At 48.6% G+C, this 26788-nt stretch overlaps 1 protein-coding gene across 12 annotated transcripts in view; it reads left to right on the top strand.

Moving 5' to 3' along the window:
* Nucleotides 1-2411: 2411 nt before the first annotated feature.
* Cit (citron rho-interacting serine/threonine kinase) overlaps nt 2412-26788 on the top strand; it is a 176468-nt gene continuing 152091 nt past the window's right edge. For all 12 annotated transcript variants that reach the window (XM_085681459.2, XM_048422956.3, XM_085681443.2 and 9 more), the window contains exons 1-4: nt 2412-2483; nt 3698-3816; nt 12159-12300; nt 21273-21448. In XM_085681459.2, the coding sequence (XP_085537585.2) occupies nt 3721-3816; nt 12159-12300; nt 21273-21448 (414 nt within the window). In that variant the 5' untranslated portion in view covers nt 2412-2483; nt 3698-3720. The remainder of the gene's footprint in view (nt 2484-3697; nt 3817-12158; nt 12301-21272; nt 21449-26788) is intronic.

The following is a 26788-nucleotide window of genomic DNA, read 5'->3' as shown; positions in this document are numbered from 1 at the left end:
GTAGCTTTGGAGTCTGTACTGGAACTAGCTCTTGTAGACCAGGCTGGCCTTGAACTCACAGAGATCCGCCTGCCTCTGCCTCCCGAGTGCTGGGATTAAGGGTGTGCGCCACCGCCGCCCGCCTTCTTTCTTTTCAGCAGGCTGTTCTCAGTTTCAGTGTATTGTCAGGGTGACTTTGAACTCCCAGTCCTCTTGCCTCCCAAGTGCTGAGGTTGCAGGCACGCACATGCTGTCCCTGCTTTTGGCTTAATTTCATTCTAAAAATTTATTTTTTGGCATGTGCGGAAGTGCGCAGGTGCCTACGGAGGCCAGAAAAGGGCATTGGATACTCTAGAGCTAGAGTTACAACTTGTAGTGAGTCACCTGACCTGGGTGCTGGGAACCAAACTCTGGTTCTTTCAAAGAACACTGAATGTTCTTGATAGCTGAGCCATCTCTCCAACCTCTGAGGCTTAATGTCTTACATTTCGGATGAGTCTGTTGGAAAAGCTGAAGCACTATAAATAGTGTCTTTTTGAGAGCTCTCTTCACCATCATGTCGGATGTTACGGTGCTATTTAAATTTCAGAAAAAAATCTTTGCTTGATCCATGCAACACCTGTATTAGTGTTTGTTTAAGAGGCACACACCTGTAAACCCATCACTTAAAGTAGAGACAGGAGGCTCAGAGCTAAAGGCCAGCTTCTCTTACATAGTGGGGTTGAGGCTGGGCTTCTTAAGACCCCATTTCAAAAAAAAAATTAAGTCTTGATGGAATACTACAGTTTTTCTTAACACAGAGAAAAACAAATACTTTTTGTTTGTTTGTTTGTTTATTTGAGACGGGGTTTCTCTGCATAGCCCTGACTGTCCTGGAACTCACTCTGTAGACTAGGCTGGCCTCAAACTGAAAGATCCGATCCACCTGCCTCTGCCTCCCAAGTGCTGGGATTAAAAGTGCCCACCACCATGCCCAGCTATATGCTTATTTTTTGAATTATGTGGTTTCGTGTGGGTGTGTATGGAGGTACGTGAGAGATGTGTGTGGGTGCTGATGGAGTTCAGAGGAGGGTGTTGGATCTCCTGGAGCTGGAGTTACAGCCGATTGTGAACCCCCTGACATGGATGGTGGGAACCAGACTTGAGTCTTCTGAAAGACCTCAGCTGGGGTCATAACTGCTGAGCCATCGCTTCAGCCATGCCCAGAGAAAAATCTAAATGTATAATTAAGAAAACAACATTCATATTCTCATCAGGTCAAGAAATAGGTCATTGGCTTTCTCATGGTGCCTTGAAAGGCCTCCATTCCAACCTTAGGTGCCTCTTCTGGCTTTGCTGTCCCGGTATTTTACATCTGTGATATAGTCTGTCTCTTTAAAGTGTGTGTGCTCCGAGTCTGTGGATATGTGGATGTGAGTGCAGGTGCCCACAGAAGCCTGAATCGGTCATTTGATTCTTTGGAAACAGTTCCAGGAAGTTGTGCGGGGTTTGAAGTAGGTGCTGGGAACCAAAGGCAGGTCCCTAGGTAGTGTCGCTGAGCCATCTCTCCAGCTTTTGCTGTTCTGTCAGACAACATCGTTTTGAACTTGCTTTCTCGTATGCATTTCTCGGTTTCATAATTAATGTAGAGAAGCCATCCTTAGTAGTCACAGAGTGTACAGAGCCTCAGGGTTAGCAAATACCAAACTCCCTTTCAGAGATTTCCCCTTCATAGCCAATACATTCTACCCCCGGGTGAATGTACACAGACTCAGCGCACCTTTCACCCCGCCCTCCCCCCCCCCCCATTGCTAACTAGACTGGGCACTTTCCATACACGGACGGTCATTGTGCTTTGCCATTTGGAGGTAAAGGGAGATTTAATGATCATGGCTTAAATAGAGTTAAATATCTTTGTTGGGACATCTTCACCTTTCTGCTGCGGGTCAATCCGGTGGTGCGACAAGGCAGGCGGGCGGCACTGAGTTCACACTCCCAGCTCAGCTGTACCGCAGAGCCCCCAGATTCCCCCAAGTAACCGCAGCGCCCACTTTAGGCAGGAGAGATGGCTCAGCTGAGTGCATTCTTACAGAAGACTGGAGTTTGGTTCCTAACATCCCTATCAGGAGCAGGCGGTCCAGGTAGAGAGGCCAGACTCCCCGTAGGTGCCCGGACAGCAAAGGACAGCACCCCAGGCTCCCCAGGAGCCGCCCTACACTCCAAACACAGCATCCTGCAAACCGCCAATTTCAAACTTCCCAGCCCTGCCCCGCCCGAACGCCCTTGCCCTCTTCCTATTGGTCACCAGTCAAGGAAAGAGAAGATCTGATTGGTTTTCTTATTTCACTTCCTCCAGCCCTCCAAGACCAGGGCGGGTCGTGGCGGAGACCCCCTGCTGTCCATCAGTGATGGCGAGCGCTGATTGGTTTAGGCATATCTGAGACCCGCCCATGCCGTTTTCCTCAAACGCTGGGGCGGGAGGCTCAGGGCGGAGCGCGGCGAGTGTAAGCCGGGGTCTGCAGCATGTGAGTTCGGGTCGTGTGGTGTGTGTGTGTGTGTGTCTGGGGGTGTGTGTGGAAAGGGTCGGAAGGGGAGTCCCCTTTCCCGGGTCTTCCCGGATGGCCCGGTCTATACTGATGCCCACTTTGCCTCCTGCGGCTGGCAGCCTCAGGATCTCAGGGGCCCATGAGGGTCTGCTGGGGCTGCAGTCCCGAGTTGTGCTGGGTTAGCCCCAGTGTCTGTGGTTTCAACCTAGGTCCGTGAGTGCAGCTCCAGGGTTCTGGGTGCAGCTCTGGAGTCTATGGGTTCAGCCTTGGGTTTGTGGGTGTAACCCCGGGGGTCTATGGGGGCAGCCCTGGATATGTCGGTACAGCTCTGGGGTTTTTGGATTCAGCTCTGGGTCTGTTGATGCCGCCCTGGGTCAGTGAGTGCAGCCCTGGGGTGTGCTGGGGGAAGCCTGTGGAGGGGAGCCCGGGCTGTGCTGTCCCGGATCCAGGGGCTCCTTAAAGAGTACTGAGTCCCCCGTAGCCTGTGCCTCCTTCAAGCCTTACCTGTGTTGTTCTTGACGGCACTTCCCATTATCTGTGTGATCTTAACTCACTTACTTAACCTCTCTGTTCCAGTTCTTTCATCCTCTTCCATGTCTAAACTGGTGCCTCCTTCTTGTCTTCTTGTCTTCCTCCCAGTGTGGCCCTCTGGGCTTTCTGCTGTGTCAGGCCAGCCGTCCTTCCTCAGTAGCAGTGAGTGACCTCTGTAACCAACAGGGACACTACGCTGTTCTTTTCCCAGATAATATGCAGGGCTCGCTGGCCATCCCCTTCAGGCCTTGGTTCCACACATTGCATCTATTTTAGACAGAGTTTTTATTTTGTAATTTGTGAATATTACTGTTTTTATACCTTTTATAATTTTTAAAGTTAGCATATGAGGTGTAAGATATTTGTAGCAGTCGGGGTTCACTAGAGGAGCAGAGCTGACAGAATGAAAACACAAGAGGGGACTTATTGGAGCGGCTTACAGGCTGCGGTCTGGCTAGCCCAACAGTGGCTGTCAGTGCTTTTAAAAACGATTTCTTTCTATTCTTTATGTGTATGAGTATTTTGCCTGCATGTGTGTATGCACCATGTGCCTGCCCAGTGCTTCTGCGGCTGGAAACGCCCTCCTCCTGATGTGTTTAGGGAGATAGGATCCTGTCAAAACCTACCGGCCCTAATGTCAGTACACGCGTGACTTTCCCCAGTGTCCCTCGGCGTCGGCGGAGAGATGCTGAAGTTCAAGTATGGAGTGCGGAACCCACTGGATGCCAGTGCCTCCGAGCCCATTGCCAGTCGGGCCTCCAGGCTAAATGCCTTCTTCCAGGTAGGAGGCTGCCTGCCAATGATGCGCACTCACGGCTGTTATGGTTATCGCCTCTGATTGTATGAGACTGATATTCTTGGGGGAATCTGTTTGTTGTTTTACATGACTGGACTGAGCTGGACAAAGGTGCCACTGTGCAGACGGTTCCGCGGCTGGACCTGCCCTTGAGACGCCTCCTCTCTCACACTTCACACTTCTAAACCTCGTCCTTTCAGTTAAAGAAAGAAAGAAAAGAACAAAGGGACTTCTTAAGTGTGTGTGTGTGTGTCTGTGTGTCTGTGTGTCTGTCTGGGTACCCAGACAGAGAGAGGCCAGCGATAGGTGTAACATGAGGGGCCGGCTTGTTGAGGTTTCTGTCCTGCCCAGTACCCCACAGCCGGCAACTCCCAAGGAAAATCACACACAGGACTCCATAAGGTTATAAACTGATTGGCCCATTAGGTCAGGCTACTTATTAGCTCTTATAACTTATGTTACCCCATTATCCTTATCTACGTTAGCCACATGGCTCAGTACCTTTTCCAGCAGGGCAGCTTACATCTTTCCTTTCCGGTGGTCTGGGCAGAACTGACAGAGGGAGCTTCCTAGAATACTCCTGGTCTCTTTGCTCCACCTCTACTTCCTGTCTGGCTTTCTCGCCTATACTGCCTGTCTGGCCAATCAGCGTTTTATTAAAATATGATTGACAGAATACAGATAATTCTCCCGCACCAGATAGGCTTCAGATTCCATGGAGCGTGAGTTACGGGGGTGTTCGTAAGAGGCCGATGTGGGTGCTGGGACCCAACTGTGGTCCTCTGATAGAGTAGTCAACAAGCCCCAGTGTAGACACAAACTTCTTTCGTACAAGGAACGTCTGCTTGTTTTTTCTTTTTCTTTTTTAAAAGATAAATTCTTTTTATTACATAGCTCTGGCTGTCCTGCAGTTTTCTATGTGCACCGGACTGGTCTCGAACTCACAGAGGTCCACCTGCCTGTGCCTCCTGAGTGCTGCGATTAAAGGCGTGCGCCACCCCACTTGGTGGCTGTCCGTCTGCTGTTTAGATTAAATACCACACCTCTGTAACCACATCCTTGTGAGGCACCTAACATTTCCTTCATCCTATAAGGACAGATGTCCTGAAATTGTTTCTGAGCAGTCTCCTAACCTGTTTGTTTCTGATGTATGTGGGACTCTGGTGAAGTGGGTCCTTGCTTGGCTTGTGGACTCACCAGTTAGGACAGCAGGGAGTGGTGAAGATGGGTGTCTTAAAGCTGTAGTCCTATAGTCCGGCACGCGTTTGTTAGTTGTGTTGCTTTCGGTAAATTATTTTGAATCTGCTTTTTATTTCTATTTATTTAATTTTATTTTTTTTCCAAAGCAGGGTCTTATGTGGCACAGGTTGACCTCAACTCCGTGTGTGTTTGTGACGTATGCGTGTAGGACGTGTAGGAGTATGCCTGCGTGTTCTTGTGCATTTGTATTCATGCAGCATGGCACTCGAGTGAAGGAGGACCAAGGATAACCATTGTTGTCTTGTCCTCATTTTTTTTTTTTTTTTTTTTTGGTTTTTTGACATAGGGTTTCTCTGTGTAGCTCTGGTAGCTCTGGCTGTTCTGGAACTCACTCTGTAGACCAGACTGGTCTTGAACTTACAGAGATCCACCCACCTCTGCTTCTGAGTGCTGGGATTAAAGGTGTGTGCCTGGCTTCATCCTGGGTTTTTGTTTGTTTGTTTGTTTTGTTTGTTTTGCTTTGTTTTGTTTTGACTGAGTTCTCTCTTGTTCAGTGTTGTGTTTTCGAGGCTAGAACTTGTGATTCTCTAGTCTCAGATTCTATTCCCTATGGGGGCATTTAGGATTAGAGGTTCTTACGCTACCACATCTGGCTTTTAGCTGGGCTCTGTATCCAAACTCAGGCTATCAGGCTTGTCTAAAAAATGCTTTTAACTATCTTTCAAGTCACCTCCTCCCTGTTTTAAAAACAGGGTCTCGCTATGTAGCTCAAGCTGACCTGGCCTAGAACTTCAACCCCAGGTTGACTTCTAACTCACGATCCTTCTGCCTTCATTTTCCTGTGCTGGAAAATGTACCTCCATGCCTAACACTTACCTTCACCTTGGCCTTCTGAATGCTGTCGTGACTCTGTACCCTTCTATGTCCTGCTGAAATGGGATATCGTCCAGACAGCCCTGGAAAATTCCCATGATCCTCCAGCTGCAGCCTCCATAGTACTGGGTCGTAAATGTGCCATCACACCAGGCTCAAATCTACTCTTACAGCAGGAGCTGAGGTGCCTTTCCCGTCGGGTTATTGATGGATTAATGACATAGTCCACATGAAGTTTTCTGTGCCTTGCCTAGCTCTTGGCAAGTCCTTTATAAATGAGCCTTGAGGCTATCTTGGGCTACTTAGTGGGTTTGAGGCCAACCTGAGCAAAGTAGTAAGATCCTGTCTTAAAACAAAAGAAAAAAAAAAGTAAGAATGCTAATTCTTTTTTTAAAAAAGATTTAAAAGATTGAGCTGGGCTTGACGGTGCACGCCTTTAGTCCCAGCACTCTGGGGCAGAGGCAGACGGATCTCTGTGGTTCTTGTCATTCAGGGTTGCATAGTTAGATCCTGTCTCAAAAAAAAAATCCATTTTGTTTTAATTATATACCCCAGAATGTGTTGTGCATGTGTGAATGGAGGTGCCTGGTGTCTTGAAGAGGGGCATCGGGTCCCCTGGCGCTGGAGTCAGCTGCCTGATGTGAGTGCCGGCAACCAAACTCATCCTCCGCAAGGGCTGTTCAAGCTCTGAATTGCCGGGGTGTCCTCTAGCCCAGTATCTGTCGTTAATGCTGATTGTAGCACCATGTCTCAGTTTCTCTTTGTGTCTCTGTGGCAGGGTGCTCTGGTTTGGGCCCATGACAGTCCGTCAGGGCAGGGGGCCGGTCACGTGACATCATCGGCAGTCATGCTGCTATTGCTAAGTTTACACAGTCTGGGGTCCCCTGCTTGGGGAACAACCTTGTCCAGCCCACAGTTGAGATGGGTCTTCACATTCAGTGAATGCAATCTAGATAATCCCTCACGGGTGTGTGCAGAAAGCCGCCCTAAATTGTGTTCTGTTGGCAACATAGGTCATTGCACACACTGTGGTCACAGTCATGATGATCTCATGTCTTACATGATCTTACATGGGATGTCTGTATGATGACTGGCAATATTCTTGCTGACATTCCCCGCCCCCCTCGGGGGGGGGGAACGTGGAAACAGTGGGAACAGCTTGGTAACTTGGGGTGTGCTGTGGAAATGTTCTTGTTTTAAATCATAAGACAGTTCTCAGAGATGAGTGCTCTATCTGTGACCTCAGTGTCTGAATGCTGTCACATACAGGACCCTTGACGGCTTTACTTAAAACAGACGCCTAACTAAAACCAAAACAAGTCCTCATTTGTGGAGACGGCTCAGCCATTGAGAGCACTGTTGCTCTTCCAGAGGACCCCAGTTCAGTTCCTAGCTCCCACACGGCGGCTCAGAGCTGGCTATAACTCCAGTGCCAGGGGATCTGATTCCCTCTTCTAGCTTCCGAGGGCACCAAGCGTGCAGGAAAAACACCTGCACACATAAAATAAAAATTGAAAAAGGGGCTTAGTGCTGATGTTGACACAGTTATGGTTCTCGATTCAGCCTCATAACAAACGGTTGTTATTTACAGCGTGAACAGGAGGAACGTGGGGTCCAAAGTCACGCATCTTGTATGACACTCAGGTGACATTGGGACTGTCTGATTTCTAAGGCACATTACTAGCGTGTGTCAGACAGAGTTGCTCCACCATGTTTTATGTTTAAATGTCTTATGGGAAGGATTCTGGGTAAAACCTTTGGTGCCAATTTTTTTTTTTTTGTGGTCAGTTTGACACACTAGAGTCATCCATCTAGGAAGAAGGAACCTCAACTGAAAAAATGCTTCATCAGCTTGGTCTACTGTAGGCAAGCTTGTGGGAGGGTCAGAGCGAGCAAGGCCCCAGGAGCTAGCCAGTAAGCAGCATTCTTCCATGACTTCTGATTCAGTTTCTCCCTCCAGTTCTCTGACTTGCCTCCGTGATGGGCAGTAAGCTGAAAGATGCCCTTTCCTGCCCATTTGCCTTGGTCACAGTGTTTGTCACAGCCGTAGAAAGCAAGCCAGGACACTTTCATTACATCTCTTTTTAATGCTGAGTGACTTTAGTTGATTCTTTTTTTCTTATAACAATGTACCCAAGAGTTTGTACTTTATAAACAGAAGAGGTTACATAGTTCACAGTTCTGTAGACTCAAGAGTATGCCACTGGCTTCTGCTTGGCTCTGCTTGGCTCTGCTGAGGCCTGGTAACAAATGGCACTGTACTGGCAGGGGCATGTGCAGAAATCACATGGGCAAGACAGAAAGTAAAAGACCAGGCCTACTCCCTTTCTAACTTCCTGCTCCCAGCTCCTGAGGTTAAGAAAAACATTTTGTATCTTGGAGAGCAGATAAGTGTCTCACCCCATCTTGAAGACTAGAGAGCCTCCTACAGGGTCTCACCCCACCTTTTGACGCTCCCACCACTTGACACTGAGGTCCAAACTTGCAGCCCATGAACCCCTGGAGGGTAAACCACATACAGATGCTAGCAGTGAGTGCCCCCTGCCCCAGGAAAGGTTGTGGCAAAGTGGGTACCCCAGACATGAGCCCCATGTGCCTCCTGAGGCTGCTGTGCTGTCCCCATGCTGGGCTGCCACCCTGGCGGTTGGATACAGTGGCTGGTTTGTTTTCTATTAAGGTATGTCCTTTAGACGAGGTCTCAGACGTGTGGCTCCCTCCTACACAGGGCACTTCTGTTTTGGTGCTTGGCTGACTTCCAGAGCCACAGAAATCTCACAAATCACCAGGCGGCCAGGGCTTTGCCAGCTTTTTATTTTGCCAAGCAAGGATGTAGAAAACAAATGAAAGGAAAAAGCCATTACTTTCTGGTCTTTTCATTTCCTGAAGACAGAGAATTTAAGAAACATGCAGAGAGGAGGAAAAAGCGTCAGAACAAAGGGCCATTTCCAAGTTTGTGTCCCCTGAGCTTTCGGAGAAGGTACGATGGGGCTTAAGCCTCCTGGAGTCTACTTGAACCCCATCTACTTGGGTTTAACTCTCAGGTGAAGGGTCAGGCAGGAAGACCCAGGAAGGCCCAGCACTTCCCAACTTGACCCAGTCTCCTGGAGGATTTATTAAAATCAGTTCTAAACTGTAGTCTAGAAAATTTTAATTTGGGAGATTGGTAATAGGGCCAAAGATTCTCTCCTTTTGTGATTCTCTCGTGGTTCAGATGCAGCTGCTGCTTTATGCTGCCCAGTGTTGTGTAACAGGCCCTACCGTTTAAAGGTATAGTGATGTCTTTTTCCTAGGATTTTGCAGGTTTTCCAGCAGGCATGGTGGTGCATGCCTTTAATCCCAGCTCTTGGGAGGTAGAGGCTGGTGGATCTCTGTGAGGTGAAGGCCGGCCAGAACTACACAATGAGACCTTGTTTCCAAACAAACGAACAAACAAGCAAGCAAGCAAACAGACAACAAAGCCCAGCAGGTTGGCTGTGCTTCAGTGGGTGGCTTTGCTTCACCCCATGGCATCGGCTGTGGTTGCTCAGTCCACAATCCACTGAGATTACACCAGGGTCAGTAGAATCTAGGCACTGACTGCTCACTAAGGCAACCTTGCTTATTTATTTTATTTTATTTTTTTTAAATAAATTTATTTATTTTATAAACCAATTCCAGTCCTCCCACCTTCCTCCCACCCCATCCTCATCGGCTCCCCAGAGAGGATAAGGCCTCCCCTGGGAAGTCAGCTACCTCTGTCCCATCACCTGATTGAGGCTGGCTGGTTTGTTTGTTTGTTTGTTTTCTTTGTTTCTTTTGTTTTTTTGTTTCTTGTTTTCCAAGCCAGGGTTTCTCTGTAGCTTTGGAGCCTGTCCTGGAACTAGCTCTGTAGACCAGGCTGGCTTCGAACTCACATAGATCCCACCTGCCTCTGCCTCCCAATGCTGGGATTAAAGGATTAAAGGCGTGTGCAACCCCTGCCCTGCTGGCTGTTTATTTTTAAATGGAATTATTTATTCCTGGGCGCACATGTACACGTGCCATTGTGCATGGGTATCACAGTGTAACTTAGAGGAGTCTGGAGGAGTCGTGTCCCAGTGTTTTGAGGCAGGGTCTCTCTCGTTTTGCCGACTGTATTCCTGGCTTGCTGACTTACATACTTCTGCGGACTCTCCTGCCTCCCTCTCCCACTTTCCAGGAGGATTGCTAGGGTCGTAGATGTTCCCCCCATATCTTACTTTTTACATGTATTCCAGGCACCAAACTCAACTCATTAGGCTTCACGGCAAGCTTGAGCCCTTACCCTGCCATCATGTGGCCTCTCCATGTATTTATTTACTTATTCATTTACCTAGGCTATCTTGGACTTCTTTTTTCCCCTCTCCCCCAAATAATAAAAGGTTTTCCATTGTGTGAGTCATTGGAGGCAGCTCTTCAGCTTTGCCATTGTGGCACCAAATTTGTTGTGGACTCAGTGTAAAAGAGTGGGCCTGGTCTGACTACCTCCAACAGAGGTGTTTATAATTCAGGCACGGGTCTTGTTTGGTGCCAAACCCTAAATGTCGCCTAACCTTCTGTGCATGGCAACTGCCTTCTCAAACAAGAACCAAGGCAAAGTATGTGTGGTGTCTGGAAGTTGTGCCCTGAGCCAGCGCACTGCCCTTTGTGCCGCGAGTCTCGGGGACGGCACCTGTGCGAATGGATGGTGGATTCCGAGGGACATGTGGCTTGTGCCAGGAGCCGGTAGTGGCTCTCTTTTGTCCCTCCTCCTTTTTTCTTTGAGAAAGAGTTATTCATCTTTTGAACTCATAATCCTCCTGCCTCAGCCTTTCCCGTGCTAGGATTGTAGGCATGACAATGCATTGAAATTGTGTATGTGTGTGTGTAGGCAGCTGTAGACATTGAGTGGATTTCCTTGGTGTGTGTGTGTGTGTGTGTGTGTGTGTGTGTGTAGGCCAGCCATAGCCATTGGGTGTATTTCCTAGGTGTGTGTGTGGGTAGGCCAGCTGTAGACATCGGGTGTATTCCCTTGTGTGTGTGTGTGTATGTGTGTGTAGGCAGCCATAGACATTGGGTACATTTCTTTGGAGTGTGTGCATGTGGGTGCGTGTACACGCATGCATGCATGCGTGTATATGCAGCCGTAGACATTGAATAGATTTCCTTGGCTGATCTCCGCTGTAACATTTTGAGATAGGATCTTTCATGGCTCATCAATTCCACTGGATGAGCTGGCCAGTAAGCTTCAGGAATCCATGTTCCATCCCCAGTGTTGGGGTGACAGGCACTTACCACTGTGCCCAGATACTTTACATGGGTTCTGGAGTCTTTATTCTTGTGTGATGGGTACTTTACCAACTGAGCCATCACCCTAGCCCCTGAACTCTTAAAAATCTCCTTTCTGTGCCTCCCTCCTTTAGCTGTTTTTACAGAGAGATTGCCCCGTAATTCGTGGCCTCACACGGGAATCATTGCTCTAAACCAGGGTTTGCCAACTCAGGTCTTGAGAGGCCAGACAGTGGGCATAAATGATTCAAGCTGGCCAGACAGAAGACCGCAAGTCAAATCTACAGTGAACTTTAGCACCCACCAAGAGGGCGACATCACTCAGCTCCTGCTGTGTTACCAGGCAGAACAGGGCGATATTGTGAGATCCATTGGCGCTTCAGGAAAAGACAGACATTCTGATGTGTGTGTGTGTGTGTGTGTGTGTGTATAAAATCTGATTTAAAAATTTTAAAAATATTGGCAGATAATTCAAATTATTTTAAATACTTCAAGCCAAACAAAACATGTTTGTGGGCTAGACACAGTCTGCCAATCTGTATCTGATCCCACAGATCATGAATAAATTCGGCTTCACGGTAGGCATCCATTTCTGCTACTTGAGATGAATTAAAAGAGGCTGAAGTTGTGTTAGCAGGCGTCCAACCACATGGGGAGGGGGTGTCAATCATTGTTTCCTATTGAGGAGATGTGGTATCATCTCAACATTTGCGGGGGCCACAGTAACTGTTCCCATGAAGCTCAGACTCCAGGCAGGAATGACCATTTACAGGGACGCTGCTTTCGTCAAATCTTTCTTCCCCAGATGCAGGTGAAAAACCCTGCAGCAATGGACCTATGCAAATAATCACTTAATGGGCGCAGAATCCTTGCCCGCGAGTTGTGAGCAGGTAGTTGAACTGGGCGCTTGTGATTTACTCTGCGTGGATTTTATTGATCAGAGCTTTTCATTATTGACAGAATCTCCATCTGCTGTTTGCCATTTTTAGGGGAAACCGCCCCCCGTGATTCAACAGCAGCAGTCTGCTCTTTCCCGGGAAGGGATCTTAGACGGCCTCTTTGTTCTCTTTGAAGAGTGTAGCCAGCCCGCCCTGATGAAGATGAAGCACGTGAGCAGCTTTGTCCAGAAGTGTAAGTCGGGGAACTCGGTCTCCACATCTCCCCTGTGGAGGAAGCCAGGATGCTGGAGGCAGGAGACGTGGGCGGAAGCTACAGAAAACCACAGTCTGCCTAAGACTGACCCGGGGGGTATACAGATTGTATGGTTGTAACCTGGAGACCAGACTTAAGTCTGGCTTCTCACTACAAGGGACAGATTTAGTTCAAAAGGGAATTATGTTGACTCATGGGACAGAAATCCAAGGGTGCTTCCTTCAGGCATGACCGGTCCCAGGGACTTAGCTCTGTTCTTATACTCTGAGCTAACCTGTCCTTCAGGCGGAGTAGGTGCAGTGCCTAGGGGCCATTGTGTTTAAATTCAGTAAGATAATTTGTTTAAAATCATGATAATAGACGAAGCGGTGATGATTCTGAATCTGGTGTCTCCTCTTTGCTCTCCCCCTCCTTTCTCTCCTTCCTTCTCTCCTCTTTCCTCCTCTTCCTTCCCCACTCATTCACGGTGTGCACATGCTGTGCCAGTGAGCTACACCACGAGCTAGCTGGATTGTTTTGTTTATACCACTGATGTCGTAAGACCTGGAGAAGCAGCTGATGAAGGCAGGGTGACCTAGGGCCTCTGAATGTCATGGCTCAGCTGACTTTGACTGCATTTCTGATTTTGCTCGCCTCCCGTGTGTTGGGGCAGTTGGGTGTTGATGCCGATGCCGCATTTGCTAATATTTTCCACTAGTGATTTCAGTCAGTGGGCATCCTGCTCCTTTAGCGTCTCTTAGAGAAGCACTGGGAGACCCTTCAGGTTGCCACAGCCGGGGCAGAGGTGCTACTGGGCGAGCCAGGGTCCTGTGACGCATCCATAGCACACAGGATTATGTAGTCAGTCATGACAGATCTGAGGAACTGCCTCATCTCAAATGGCCATCTAACCAGGCACTCCAGCCTGTAGCGGCCGAAAAGGATAGTTTTGTATCTCTTCATCTTGTGTCCGTGTTGGAGTGCATTCATCTGGGGATTCCTCTGTTCTGTGATGTATTGGCTAAAATTGCATGATCCGGGCTCTTAAGATGGAATGTTCTAGATGACTTGCCCAGTGTTTGTAGCCCTGGCTGGAAAGCTGAGCTCTGTTGAGATTTTGGGATGAAAGCAGGCTCAACCTGTCCACCCATGCCTCTCTCTTTCACGGAGATCAGGTCTGATGCTCTCTGTGGCTTCTCTGTGTGACCTCTAAAGCCAGGGCCTGGAAACTGTGAACTGTGTGTGTAAACAAAGCCACCCCCGCATGCTTCAGTCACACATTAGAATGCTTGGAACAGGGGTGATGAGACTTCCTAGAGCCTCAACTTTTCCCCCATGTGACCTTTTAAGAAAAGGCCTGGGGAACCCCTGACCTATGTGGACTCTAGCTTTGAAGGCCAGGTTTCCCCACAGTGGCCCTGAGTGTCCAAGAGCGCTGAAGCTCAGGCTGTTTTGAATTTGAAGGTTTTCTTTTTTCTTTCTTTCCTTTCCTTTCTTTTTTTGAGACGGGTTTTCTCTGTGTAACAGTCTTAGGGGTCCTGGAACTAGCTCTTGTAGACCAGGCTGGCCTTGAACTCACAAAGATCCGGCTGCCTCTGCCTCCTGAGCGCTGGGGTGCTGCCTCCACCATCGCCCCGCCTTGAATTTATGGAGGATGTAAGATCCTTGGCTGTTGTCAGGCAGCTTTCTGTTACTGTCATCAAACACTGGGGATGACTGCAAAGTGTGGGAGATGAAAGGATCCTTTGGGCCTGAACTTTGGGGGTTTCAGTCTTTGGCGCCTGTGACGAGGCAACATATCCTGGTAAGAGTGTGTGGTGCTTACGTCATGGCTAGGAATGAACGAGAAAGAGGGAAGGGTTCTGCTGGTCCTTTTTCAAAGGACGCCTCTTGCCGGGAGGTGGAATTCTACAGCCTATGGTGGCAGCTCTGTGTGGGTGCTGAGGAAGGAAAACCGGCGAGCCCACTTTCCTTGCCGTGGTGACGGAGTAGCCGTCTAACAGACGCAAACGAAGAGAAAAGAGGCTCGTTTTGGCTCACGGTGTGATAGAGTTCACGCAGAGGAGCGGTGGCAGGGGCCACGTGGCAACCCCTTGTCACAGAGTGCTGACCAGGAAGCCACGAGCTTGGGCAGGAGAAGTCTGTGAGCTTCAAGGCCCACACTCCAGCCGCTCAAATCCATGTCTCCTCCTGAGTGGCCCACAGCTTACCAAAACAGTGCCACCAGCTGGGGACCCAGTGTTTAAGTACAGGAGCCTGTGGGGACCATTCAATTATTAACAAGGGCTTCACTGGCTTGTGTGCACCTTGTCTGCTCTCAGTTCCCTCACCTGGGGAAAGGACTCATGTGGGAAGATTATCTTGAGCAGGTCTTTAATCCCCAGCGTGTGGGAGGCAGAGGCAGGTGGATCTCTTGAGTTTTAGGCCAGGCTGGTCTACAGAGTGAGTTCCAGGACAGCCACCACCACCAAGAAGATTATCTTGATTAGGCAAGATAGGGGCAAGATTACACCATTTTTCCTAGGGCGACCCTTCCACTGTAATTGCATCACTTCCTGTATGGAGACCCGCCCACTGTAATTGCATCACTTCCGGTATGGAGACCCGCCCACTAATCGCACCACTTTCTGTAGGGAGGCACGCCCACTATGAACACATCACTTCCTATAGGGAGTCCTGACCTCTGCAATCTTCACGTCCTGTAGGGAGACTCCCTCTGTAATTGCACCATTTCCTGGGCTAGTATCCTGGCCCAATATAAAGGAGAAAGTGAGCCGAACACATTAACAGCGTTGGGACCAGCCTCCCTGGGCTCCTGTTGCCTTGGCCTTGACCTTCCCTTCCCACTATGGTGGACAGTACCCTGGGACTGTACCCTGGTTGCTCTGTCAGGATATTTCGTCACAGTGACAGCAAAGTCACTAGGACACCAGGCTTGTCAATAGACACTGCCGGCTGACCACAGCGTCCACTGTGGTCAGCCACCAGTTAGTTATGTATCTTCAAAATGTCCTTGAGGTATTTACTGGCACTTGAGTTCCTTTGAATGCTCCTCTGGTTTCTTTTGAATATGGAAATTATCAAGTTGGCAGCGGGAGGGGGCAGAACTTGGAGGAACTCTTCCAGCCCCTTCGTTAGGTTTGAGACCCTGGGGACCCTTAAGAGCAGTCAATCATAGAGAAGCGGGGTGTAATCAGGGGCTGGTGCCAGTGGAGTGGAGATTTTTTTCTAGTAGATGTTCTTCCGGGAAACTGTTTCATATTTTTTGAAGAGGTTTCCTGGTGAGGACCCTGAAGAGCCCATGATTGAAATCCGGTGATTACGTTAGTATGAGCTCCACCCCCTGCCCCCACCCGCTTTGAGTTTTTATTTCAGAATGTGAGCTTTGCTTTCCCGTGTGGAGAAGGGTCCATCAGCCGCCACTGTCCACGTTTGTAGGAGTAGAGGTTTACTCTGGAGCTGCCGAGGAAATGGGGTGGAGAGGAGGCCAGAAGTGGTGCTTCCCACAGATGCCCCGACCTTGAGCCGTTAGAGGGCAGGGAATGAGTGTCTGGGAACGAGGGGAGACATTATTGTCTTCAGCTGCAGTTCTCCGTTGGTTAACTGTGCACACGTGTTCTGATTGCATCATTAGATGATTTTTGTCATTGTGTGGCTGTCATCGGATGCTTACACAAACCGAGATGGCATAGGCTAGTCACTGTATTGGCTGCGATTTCTCTCTCTTTGAGACAGGATTTTACTATGTATCCCTGACTGTCCTGGAACTCACTATATAGACTAGGCTAGCCGTGAATGCGCTGAGATGCACCTGCCTCTTCTTCCCAAGTGTTAGGATTAAAGGCATGTGCCACCACACCTTGCCTACGAATTCTTTTAAAAAGTATTCTCTCTTGGGACTAGAGAGATGGTTTACCAGTAAGGAGCATTTGCTTCTGTTACAAATAACCTGGGTTTGGTTCCCAGCATCCTCATGGCAACTTACAACTGTCTAACTTCAGTTCGAGGAGACCTGGTGCCCTCTTATATAACATAAAAGCTTATATAATTTATGTATTTTTTAAAGTGACTCCTAACTATATATTTGAGATGTTGAATGGTGTTACAATACCTGCTTGTTTACTTATTTCTCTAAAGAGTTATTTGTTTTCTGCGTGTGGTGACACATGTCTCAAACCAAACCAAACACACTTGTTTGTCTTTACATAAAGCATGTGACATAGTATTTGCCACTTATTTCATGTCTTTAATTTCTTTTAAACATTTATTTATTGTGTAGACAGTGTTGTACCTGCATGAATGGCTGCACACCAGAAGAGGGCACCAGATCTCATTATAGATGGTTGTGAGCCACCATGTGGGTGCTGGGAATTGAACTCAGGACCTCTGGAAGAGCAGTCAGTGCTATCAACCTCTGAGCCATCTCTCTAACCCCTGTTTCTTTAATTTTTGAAGAATTTGATTGATGTGTATATCTGTGTGTCTGAGTATCGCTATGTGCACCGGTGCGTGGGCTCACGGAAGTCACATCGGCCTCCTTGCACTCCCTTTGTTTACCTAGCAGTGCACTCACGGAGCAGATTTTTTTGTCAGGATACACACCAGATGATGCTTTAGAGATTCCAGATACAGGGGTGCGGCTGGGCGCCACACTTCAGTGCTCCAAGAACAATAGCTGTGTGATAGAGATCCAACAGGCTACAGTGAACTAAACGACATCTACCACCAGGCACGCGGCAGCCATTCTAACTTGTAGCACCGTGCATTGCAGACATATTTATGATGGTACCGTTCTAAACAAACCTGCTGTGCTGTGAACCCCATGAGAACATAACATGTACAATTATATGTAGTACTTGATAATGGTAATAAATGACTATCCTACTGTGTTATGTTTTTGCTATATTATCTGTCTGTTATCTCAGTGTATACCTGCTTATTTAGGTAAGTGTGAAAGAGCGTGCCTAACTTCACAGGCAGCAGCCTCGTCATACATGGAGTCAGGAGGCTATGCTGTTAGGACAAGGAATGATAAATGCTCAATGTGATGGAGGAGTATCACAATGATCGCATGTTACATATTAAAGTACATAGGTGTGGGCCTGGAGAGATGGCCCAGCAGTTAGGAGCACTGGCTGCTCTTCTAGAGAACCTGGGTTCAGTTCCCAACACACACACACACACACACACACACACACACACACACACACACAGGCTCACAACCATCAAGGTGATCTAACACCTTCTTCTGGCCTCCAAGGGCCATGCACACCATATATATGCATACATGCAGGCAAAACCACTCATACACAAAAATGAAATAAATGAGCCTTTTTTTTTTCTTTTTGGACAGTGCCTCCCTATGTAGCTCTGGCTGTCCTGAGTTGATCTTTAGATTACTGTTGGTGCTGATGGAGGTTTAGGTCAGGTTGCTTCTGAGTGTTTTCTGTTTAAGTTTTCATCATGAGCCTCTTCATGCACATCTTTTCGAGTCGGTGTTGAGGGTTCTGTGAAGGATGGATTCCTAGGCCTTGAAAGGCTGGTCTGAATTTCCAGGAAGGAAGCTGTTGATTCTGCTGGGTTGACTTTTTGTTCCCCTCACCCCCACGGGTCCAGTTGTCCGTCTAACAAAGCCACAACATGGGCTGTGTTTTCATTAACGCGCTCTGTCTTGGTTTGCCTCAATATCCAGTACCACTGGACCCATAACACCAACTGAAAGTTCAAGGAGATGATGAGTCCGTATGGTTTTGGGGTCACATAAGCGGCTGGTGTGGGGAGAAGTTGTGAAGCGTTCCCCCCATTTCTCTTTTTTAAAACAGCCAGGGGCTTGATTTTTAGCACCTCACCTATTCACCCTAATAATGCAAAGCCCTTGGGGGAAAGAGAGTTCTGGAATGCTTTCTTGCACTTCTGAAGGCATCATCATTTTCCCCACAAAGCAGTTTGTCTAACGTGTGTGATTTAGAAGCCGGATCGTCCCCAGTGACAGGCCCAGTGTTTCCGAGTCGGGCAACATCGTAAGCAGTTTTGGGGCCCAAGGCCCTACAGAAAATGAAGAGAGATTGGCCTTGTGTACAGCGGCAGCCAAGTCAGGTTCAAACACAGAAAGCTGTGAGCCAGCACATTCAGTTGTTATAATTCAGCACTCAAATACTTGACATGAAGGAAGCCTGGGAAGAGGGGGCAGACGGGTCTTGGCATGGTGATTGAGAGCGAAGGGGAAATGCTGTGCGACCCCCAAGTTTGTGTCCAAGCTGTATTCTTTTTGTAGGCATGTCAGTTCTACTTTATTTTACACGTGTGTGTGTATGTGTGCACGTGTATGTGCGTGTGCATGTGTGTAGGTCAGAGGACAAATTGCAGGCGTCAGTTCTCTTACCCCTATGTAGATCCCGAACCATCTTCATGATCCTAGATCTACCTTCCAACAGCACTCACAGTGAATGCATGTGGATCCGCCTGCTACTCTAGGGTGGTTCCCCACGGGACCAAGGGAGCTTGGTATGACCACATTTGCCTTCCACCCAAGAGAATTCAGCTGTACTTTAGCAAGAGAGAAAGGAGTTTCATTGATAACAATGAACATTTGGTGCTGTATAGTTCATCCAAATGCCAATCGTGACTGCTGTGAAAGGCGTTAGGATTAGCGGCAGAACTAAGGTTAGGTTAGTGGCAGAGTACCTTGGTGGGCCTAGACCACGCCATGCTGCCGAGACTGTACCATGCAACAGATCTCACATAAGAGGTTTATTTGGGGAAGGGAATGAAAGCTGCTGTCGCAGAGTGGGGACAAGAGAGAGAGAGAGAGAAAGAGACCAGAAGACAGAATGAGCAAGAGTGAGTCATGATGTCAGGAGGGACCTTTTAAAGGGTACACAAGTCACAGTGACGGGAATGTGCCGCACCTGGTGGTGGAGGCAGTCTGCCAGGGCTGAGTCCCTGAAGGGCAGGCGGGGGGAGTGCCTTCCTCTTGCTTCCTTTCATCATGAGAACAACATGTGGAGATGATGTGGCCATAGATTTGGGGGTTTCCATGGGAACTGGTTGCACACACACACACACACACACACACACACACACACACACACCGCAAAACTAATAGCTGCAGATGTTGAAGTCCCTTATGTGGACTAGTGTGGCGTTTGCTTATACCTGCAGACACGCCTTCTTGTACTTGAACTGATTCTGTGTTGCTTGGGACGCCCACTGCGGTGCCTCTGCGGTGCCACCTTGGTGTGCATTCGGTGTAGATGTCTGCGTGCCACATACTCAAGTTCTGCATTTGGAAACTTTTTGGAAGGCTCTTTGTTCTGAATGTCTTTAAGGTTTTTAACTATTATAGTGTGCATGTGAATAGGTGTGTCCTTCACGATTTGGATGCAAAGGCCAGAAGGCAACTTTTAGGAGCGGATTTCTCTCTGCTGGGTCATCCACGGATGGAATTCAGATTGTCAGGCCTGCACGGCAAGAGCTTTACCCACTGAGCCATCCTGCTGGCCTTCCAAATGCTCTTGATCTGTGTTTAGTTGGTTGACTGTGGATCTGGAGGGCCACCTACTTCAGTGTCTGAGTGACATTTCAGAGCAGTCTCTTGGTTTTCTGTTTCTGGTGTGTATGTATGTGTGTGCGTGTGCCTTTCCATGTGGCATGCCTTTGAGTGTGCAGGTGTGCGAACCCCCAGAGTCCCGAGCAGAGCGTCAGGTGTCATTTTCTCTCATTGTTCACGTATTGTCTACAGACAGGGTCTCTCATTGAACCACAAGCTTGGAATTTTGGCTAGGTTGCCTGGCCAGTGAGCCCTTGGGATTTACCTGTCTCTGACCTTTGGTGTTGGGGTTGCAGGCATGTGTCACCATGCCTGGCTTTTTATGTGGGTGCTGAGGATTTGAACTCAGATTGTCATGCTTGCAGAGCAAATGTTCTTAATCATTGAGTTGTCTCCCCAAGCCTCATTTTTCAGCTTTCAATGTGATACAGAGCTATGGGATTTTCTAGGGTAAGGATTTTTGGTGTTAGGATTTGAACCCAGGACATGCTCTGCTACTGAGCTGCACCCTTAGCCCAAGATAATTTGGATTGATGGTGTTTCTTGCTTTCCTTTGGTTATAACCTCTGTTTCTGATACAGCTCCTCTGTTCATCACAGGGTTCCATTTTTTAGGTCATCACTACTGTTCTTACAGACTTACGAGTCAATAGAGCCCTTGCTTAGCTAGAGATGCCTGTCTCACAGGGTGAATAAATGTGTGCGAGAGCCTGCACTGCCACCCCCTCAGTCCTGTCCTTTCCACAGGGATCTCGGTCTGAGCCACTGGACTTGGAAGTCAACAGAGTCCCAGGCTCATCCGGGTGTGTGGCTGTCAACCCCGAGAACAGATGTCGGCCTGTTTGGACCTGGGGGCTAACCGTGTACCCTTTCAAGTTCTGCATAGAGTAAGGCCAGGAAAGCAGTCCTCTGCAGCCATGCAAGGGCCAGCAGCACAAATCCAGGCAGAGCCCAGTGAGCTAGAGCAGAGTGATCCGGAACCAGTGCCAGTGCTGGTGGAAAGCAGGGGTCACGCTGCTTAGGTCACATTGTGAGGCCAGTGCAGAGGCCGGCGAGCCTGTTGGCCCCAGCACTGCCCTGCAGCCCTCAGAGGAAGGAGAAAAGCATGGCATGTGTGCTCCTTCTTACTCCCTATGTCTACAAGATTCGAATTATAGCTACCATGGAAACCGTACTTTGGAATTTCTGGAGCCCTTAATTTTAACAGATAAAAGACTTTTGTGCCGATTTTATAATTATTCATGATGGATGAGAAAGTGACTCAACGTCTTTTGACAGGGAAGGAAGACAGAATACATTTTTCTTTCTTTCTTTCTTTCTTCCTTCCTTCCTTTCTTTCTTTCCTTTTCCCCTCTTTCGCAAAGATGCATGCATTTGAAGTAAGTGTATTTTTCTCCCGGGTGTAAATCTTCCATCTTCCACAGATTCCGACACAATAGCCGAATTACGGGAGCTCCAGCCTTCTGTGAAAGACTTTGAAGTCCGGAGTCTTGTGGGCTGTGGTCACTTTGCTGAGGTGCAGGTGGTTAGAGAGAAGGCGACTGGGGATGTCTATGCTATGAAAATCATGAAGAAGAAGGCTTTGCTGGCCCAGGAGCAGGTAGGAGCATTTGAATCTCTGGTCCTTCCTCTGTCTGTACCAAATGTTCACCACAGAGACAATAACCTGCTAATTTGATGTCTAGGATCCAGTAAGATGTTAATTATGGGTACACGGACAAAAAGGTCTCTCATGTTCTTAGCTCTCCTCAAACTGGTGTTGGTTAATTTTGCAGCCTCAGAAATTTCCACTGGTTTCTTTGTCAGGACTCTGTAGCTGCTTTTTGTTTTAGAACCACGTTGGGCTTTTAAACTAGGGATCTCAAGATGATCTGTCGGGGCTGCGAGCTTCGGTCTGAGGGACACGCCTCAGGCTGGGGTACTTGGGCGGTGTCTGCATGTGTGCATGGCTAGGTGTTCCTGCTGCGGGCCCACGTGTGTTCCATTTCAGAGCGGGCCTCTGCAGGAGTCAAAGCACAGCTGTGTTCCCTGCCTGCGAGCCGCTTGTCTGATAACAGGTCACGAAGTTGTCTTTTTAGTTGTGTGTTTTATCCCTTTGAGGAAAGGCTGCACTCTCAGCCTTTGATTCATTGGCTGTGTTTTCGAGAGACAGCCGTCACCCTTGGAGTTGAGAGAGTAATTCGTTAGTCGTAGGCAGTCTGGTGCACATCGTGTGTCCGATAGTGTCCCCAGCTCTGTGGGAAGCCTGTGGAAGGGACTGAAGTCCCATGACTGTTCCTTGCAGGGTTGAATAGCAGCCCCCAGAAGTGGAGGGAAAATGCAAATCTCCAGAGCAGGCGCTTGCCAGCTAAAGCACCACAGCCGGGGAGAGAATTAGCAGGTTCATTAGTGGTGGTGTGAAGGGCGATGTCATGGCTGAGCCAAGGGCAGTCAGTCAGGAAAGTCCTTCGGAGGAGGGGGAATGGAGGCTGTGGGCCAAGGAGTGATGGGATTGCGCCAGGTAGACATGTGGCTGAGGGTGACGTCCTGGGGTCCTGCTCGGGGGTGCGCGCGCGTGCGTGTGTGTGCGTGTGTGTGTGTGCGCGCGCGCGTGTGAGTGCACACACGCGTGTGTGTGTATGTATGCATGTGTGCGTGCATGTGTGCGTGTGTGTACATGTGAGTGTGTGCACGCGTGTGTGCGTGCGTGAGTGTGTGTGCGTGTGTGTGGAGGGGTGTTTGGTTTAGAACTAACAGAAATTAAGACATCTGGGTGGGCAGGGGTCTACAGTTGAGGGAAATCTCAATAACTTTAGCTTTTCATCATGTTAAACTCTACAGAAGGTACAATTTTCCACGTTAACCATTTTTACTGTAGAATTCAGTGGTACAAAGAAGTTCTGCCACGCTGCAGCCCACTGTTGCCATCCATCCATTCCTAGAACATTGCCACCATCCCTGTGTTAGACGTCTACCTAGTGACAAAATGTGTGAGAGAAACCAAGTTAGAGGGGGAAACAGGCTGTTTCCACCTGGAACATCAGAGCTTTCTCACCATAGTCAGCTGGCTTCATTGCTTTAGGCCTGTGCTGTGGCAGAGGATCATGGTGGACGGCATGTGGCCACCGAAGCGAGAGAAAGGGAGAGAGACGGGAACAAAATGGTCCTTCCCTGGGTATGCCCCAGTGACCTCCAGCTAGAGCTACTTGAGTGATATTTCATTTGTATTTTAATAAATAAAGCTTGCCTGAAGATCAGAGACTAAGACAGCCCCACTGGTCAGCCCTGCAGACCAGGCAGTGGTGACACATACCTTTAATCCCAGTAGCCATAGAAACCAGGCGGTAGTGGTGCATGCCTTTAATCCCAGAACTAGAGAGGAATATAAGACGGGAGGAGACAGCTCCCAGACACAGTCTCATTCTGAGATTCCTGGAGGCAGGCTCGCCATTTCAGACTGAGGTAGAAGTAAGAACCAGTGGCTGGCTGCTTTGCTTTTCTGACCTTCAACTGAACCCCAATATCTGTATCTGAGTTTTTGTTACTCGTACTATACCCTATCTCCTAGCATTTCCTACCATTTTCCGGTAGCCCATTAAGTTATCAATACACGAATGGATTAGTCCATCGATGAGGTCACAGTTCCCATGAACCAGTCATTTCCCAAGGACCCCGTCTCTGCACACTGTTGTTAGGAGCCAAGCTTTCAGCACACCAGCTTTTGGGGGGGACATTTCAGACCCAAATCCTCAGAACAGAACCCAAAGATCCCTCTTTTGTTGTTGATATTTTTTGTCTCTTGAGACAGAAACTGCAGCAGAGGGTGGGAAGCCGCCTGTCGGAGTCCAAGCATGATGTGGCCTCTGCATTTCAGAATAAACTGTGAGCAACATTGCAGGGAGGGAGAATGACAAGACATTGCCTGTGATTAGCAAGAGGGGAGTGGGAGGTGCTCCCTCAGCTCTCCCACCCAGGGAGGTGTTATCTGTCATCCCTACTCACTCACTGGGCAGCCTTTGTGCTTGGCATGTTTCTAGAGCCTTGGGCAGAGGCACATGATGTTTGCCAACCTCGCGGTGCTTGTGTGTTGGATGGGAAATAGTGCACGGAAGATGAAACAAATGCAACACACCACATGCAGACCGTCGAGGTTCAAGCAGATGCACTTCATCCGGGCCAAGGACCCAAAGTGACCGTGGTACAGAGGTGTGGGTCTGGGTTTTTAAAAGCCCTGTGTATACAGAAGCTAATAAAACAAGTTGTCATTGGTAAATGTATCACTGACTTAGAGGGTCAATATAAAAGAAAAGCAGGGTTCCTAATGGAGTTACCATGAGGATTTGGGATTCAAAGGTATGAAGAGAGAAGGGCAGCCTGGGAAGAGGCGAAGGAGGCGTCAGAGAGGATGTGAAGAAGTGGTTTATCTCAAACAGAGCCAGTCACCTGGGAGAGGCCGGTGAGCTTGCACCGAGCTGTGTGTCAGCCAGAAATGCTCCTCAGAGAGCAGTTACTTTAATGGAGTCTTCAGGGCTTAGGCAGCATCAGCGGTGAGCACGTGGGGCTGGGGGCTGAGACCCAGCTTTCCCTATCCCCCTCTCTGTGTCAGCAACAGGATCAGCCCTCCAGCACTTTAAAGCACTGGGTTGGGCTGCTGTTTCTTCAGTGGCTTAGATTTAGCACTGAGGTTTCCAGGGTGATCGTAGGGAACATGGACAAGCTCTTTCAAAACATTTCAGGGTGAGGGATGTAGTTTGTGGGTAGAATGCTTGCTTAGCATGCGTGAAGTCCAGGTTCAGTCCCCAGCACTGCATAAACTGGGTGTGGTGGCAGAGGAGGACTTGGGTGTCCTTCCCTGTCGTTTCCCCCTGTACCCCCTCCAGACAGGGTCTCTCACTGAACCTGGAGCTAGGCCGTCAGCCAGTAAGCTCCAGTGAGCCTCCCGTCTCACTCCTACAGTGTCAGGATTATAGGAGAACCTGGCTGTGCCCAGCTTTTTTGGTTTGTTTGTTTGTTTTGTTTTTATTTTTGTTTTTTGAGACAGGGTTTCTCTGTAGCTTTGGAGCCTGTCCTGGCACTCACTCTGTAGACCAGGCTGGCCTCGAACTCACAGAGATCCACCTGCCTCTGCCTCCCGTGTGCTGGGATTAAAGGTGTGGGCCACCACTGCCCGGCTGTGTTCAGCCTTTTAATATCTACTTGTTTATCTGATATGTGTGCTAAGATACCAACTCAGGTTCTCATGCTTGGGTAGCTAGCATGCTAACCACTGAACTGTCTCTCCAGCCTGCAATAGTCTTGAAGCACCTGCCTTCCCCCCATTTAGGGAAACTGCAATTTTGTTCTTTTTTTTTAATTTTTATTTTTTTTCTCTCTGTTTGGTTTTCCAAGATAGGGTTTCCCTGTGTAGCTTTGGAGCCTGTCCTGGCACCAGCTCTGTAGACCAGTCTGGCCTCGAATTTACAGAGATGCGCCTGCCACTGCCTCCTGAGTGCTGGGATTAAGGGTGTGCGCCACCACAACCTGACAATTTTTAATTTTTTAAAAAGGTTTATTTGTTTATGTTTTTGTTAAAGGTGTTTTGTCTGCATGTACATGTGCACAGCAGCAGAGGGTCCTGGATCCCACGGGACTGCAGTTACAGACAGGAGTGAGCTGTCACGCGGGTGCTGGGAGTTGAACTCAGGGTCTCGGGATGAACAGCCAGTGCTCTTAACTGCTGTGCCATCTCTTCAGCCTCCTGTTCTTTTTTTAAACTCCCAATTATTTTATTTGTTTTGGCAGTTTTGAGGACTGACCGTGGGGTCTGGAGCATGCTAAACAGGCAAGTGGCTCTACCACTGAGTTACACCCCCAGCCCTTCAGTTTTGTTCTCGAGGCCTTTCGGCTGATTGGATGAAGCCCACCGAGACTCCTGAGGGTAGTCTCCTAAGCTACCGAGTTCAGATGTCAATCAACTATCGCTACACAACACCTCTGTAGGAACACCACAATACCTGGGTTAGTGCTTGAGTAACTGGTGTTTTGGCCTTTCCTTGTTTCTGCGTAAAATTATTTATCAGAAAATCATACCACCCGTCTCCCTGCTCACCAAATGACTCAAAATTACATCTGTGTATTTGTATATATGTCCTGTGACAGGGATATTTTCCCCACGATCCACCACGCAACAGAAAATTAGCTAGTGCATTCCTCTGGCTCTGTTCACGTTTCATCAGCCATCCCAATGCCATTGTTAGGATGGCACCTGGGCATTTAGCCCTTCTGTTTCTTTAATCTGAGTCAGTTCCTTCATTTTTCTCCCTGAGTCTTTATGACCTTGGTGGTTCCAATGCCAGCTGGCCAGTTACTCCATAAAATCCAGATTTAGCTGCTTTGCTTGTGTTTAACATCCAGGTTGTAGATTTGGGGTGTATCTATCGTGAAGAAGGGGCTCTTTTCCTGTTCCCTGCAGCAGATGGCTCAGTTCCAACTGGCCACTTTCTGGATGCGCCCACACAGCCTGCTGCTCTTCGATGTGGAGTTCCCTCTTGGTCCTTACGCATTTTACAGAGACAGAACTCTCTCAAAGGACAGAACTATTCCATTCCTTATGCAGCCCTCAGTGTATCGGTTGGTTTGTACTTTGTGAACTGGCCTTTCCTTGTCTTAGCCAATGAGTGTAATCTACCATACCCAAAGTATCTCCAAGGCGGCTCTTCAGATAGATTTTTGTCTCCTTTTGGCAGGTCCCTGCCATTCTTGAGTTCATTTCTGGTGGTCTGGTGAGAGATGTTCAAGTTTGCCCTGCAGTTACTTTCCCTGCATTGGTGTGTCCCCAGGGATCCTTGTTCAGCAGGAATGATCCTTAGAGCCTAGGTCTTGGAGCTGAGAGACAGCTCAGCAGTAGAAAGCACATTGCTCTTGCAGAGACCTGGGTTTGGTTCCCTGCACTCCAACTGGGCAGCTCACAAACACCTGTAAG

The sequence above is a fragment of the Myodes glareolus genome, chromosome 2 (assembly GCF_982192425.1).
Source record: "Myodes glareolus chromosome 2, mMyoGla1.1, whole genome shotgun sequence".
NCBI lineage: Eukaryota > Metazoa > Chordata > Mammalia > Rodentia > Cricetidae > Myodes > Myodes glareolus.
The sequence above is the reverse complement of the archived record's forward strand: the minus strand, read 5'-3'. Positions and strand labels throughout refer to the sequence as shown.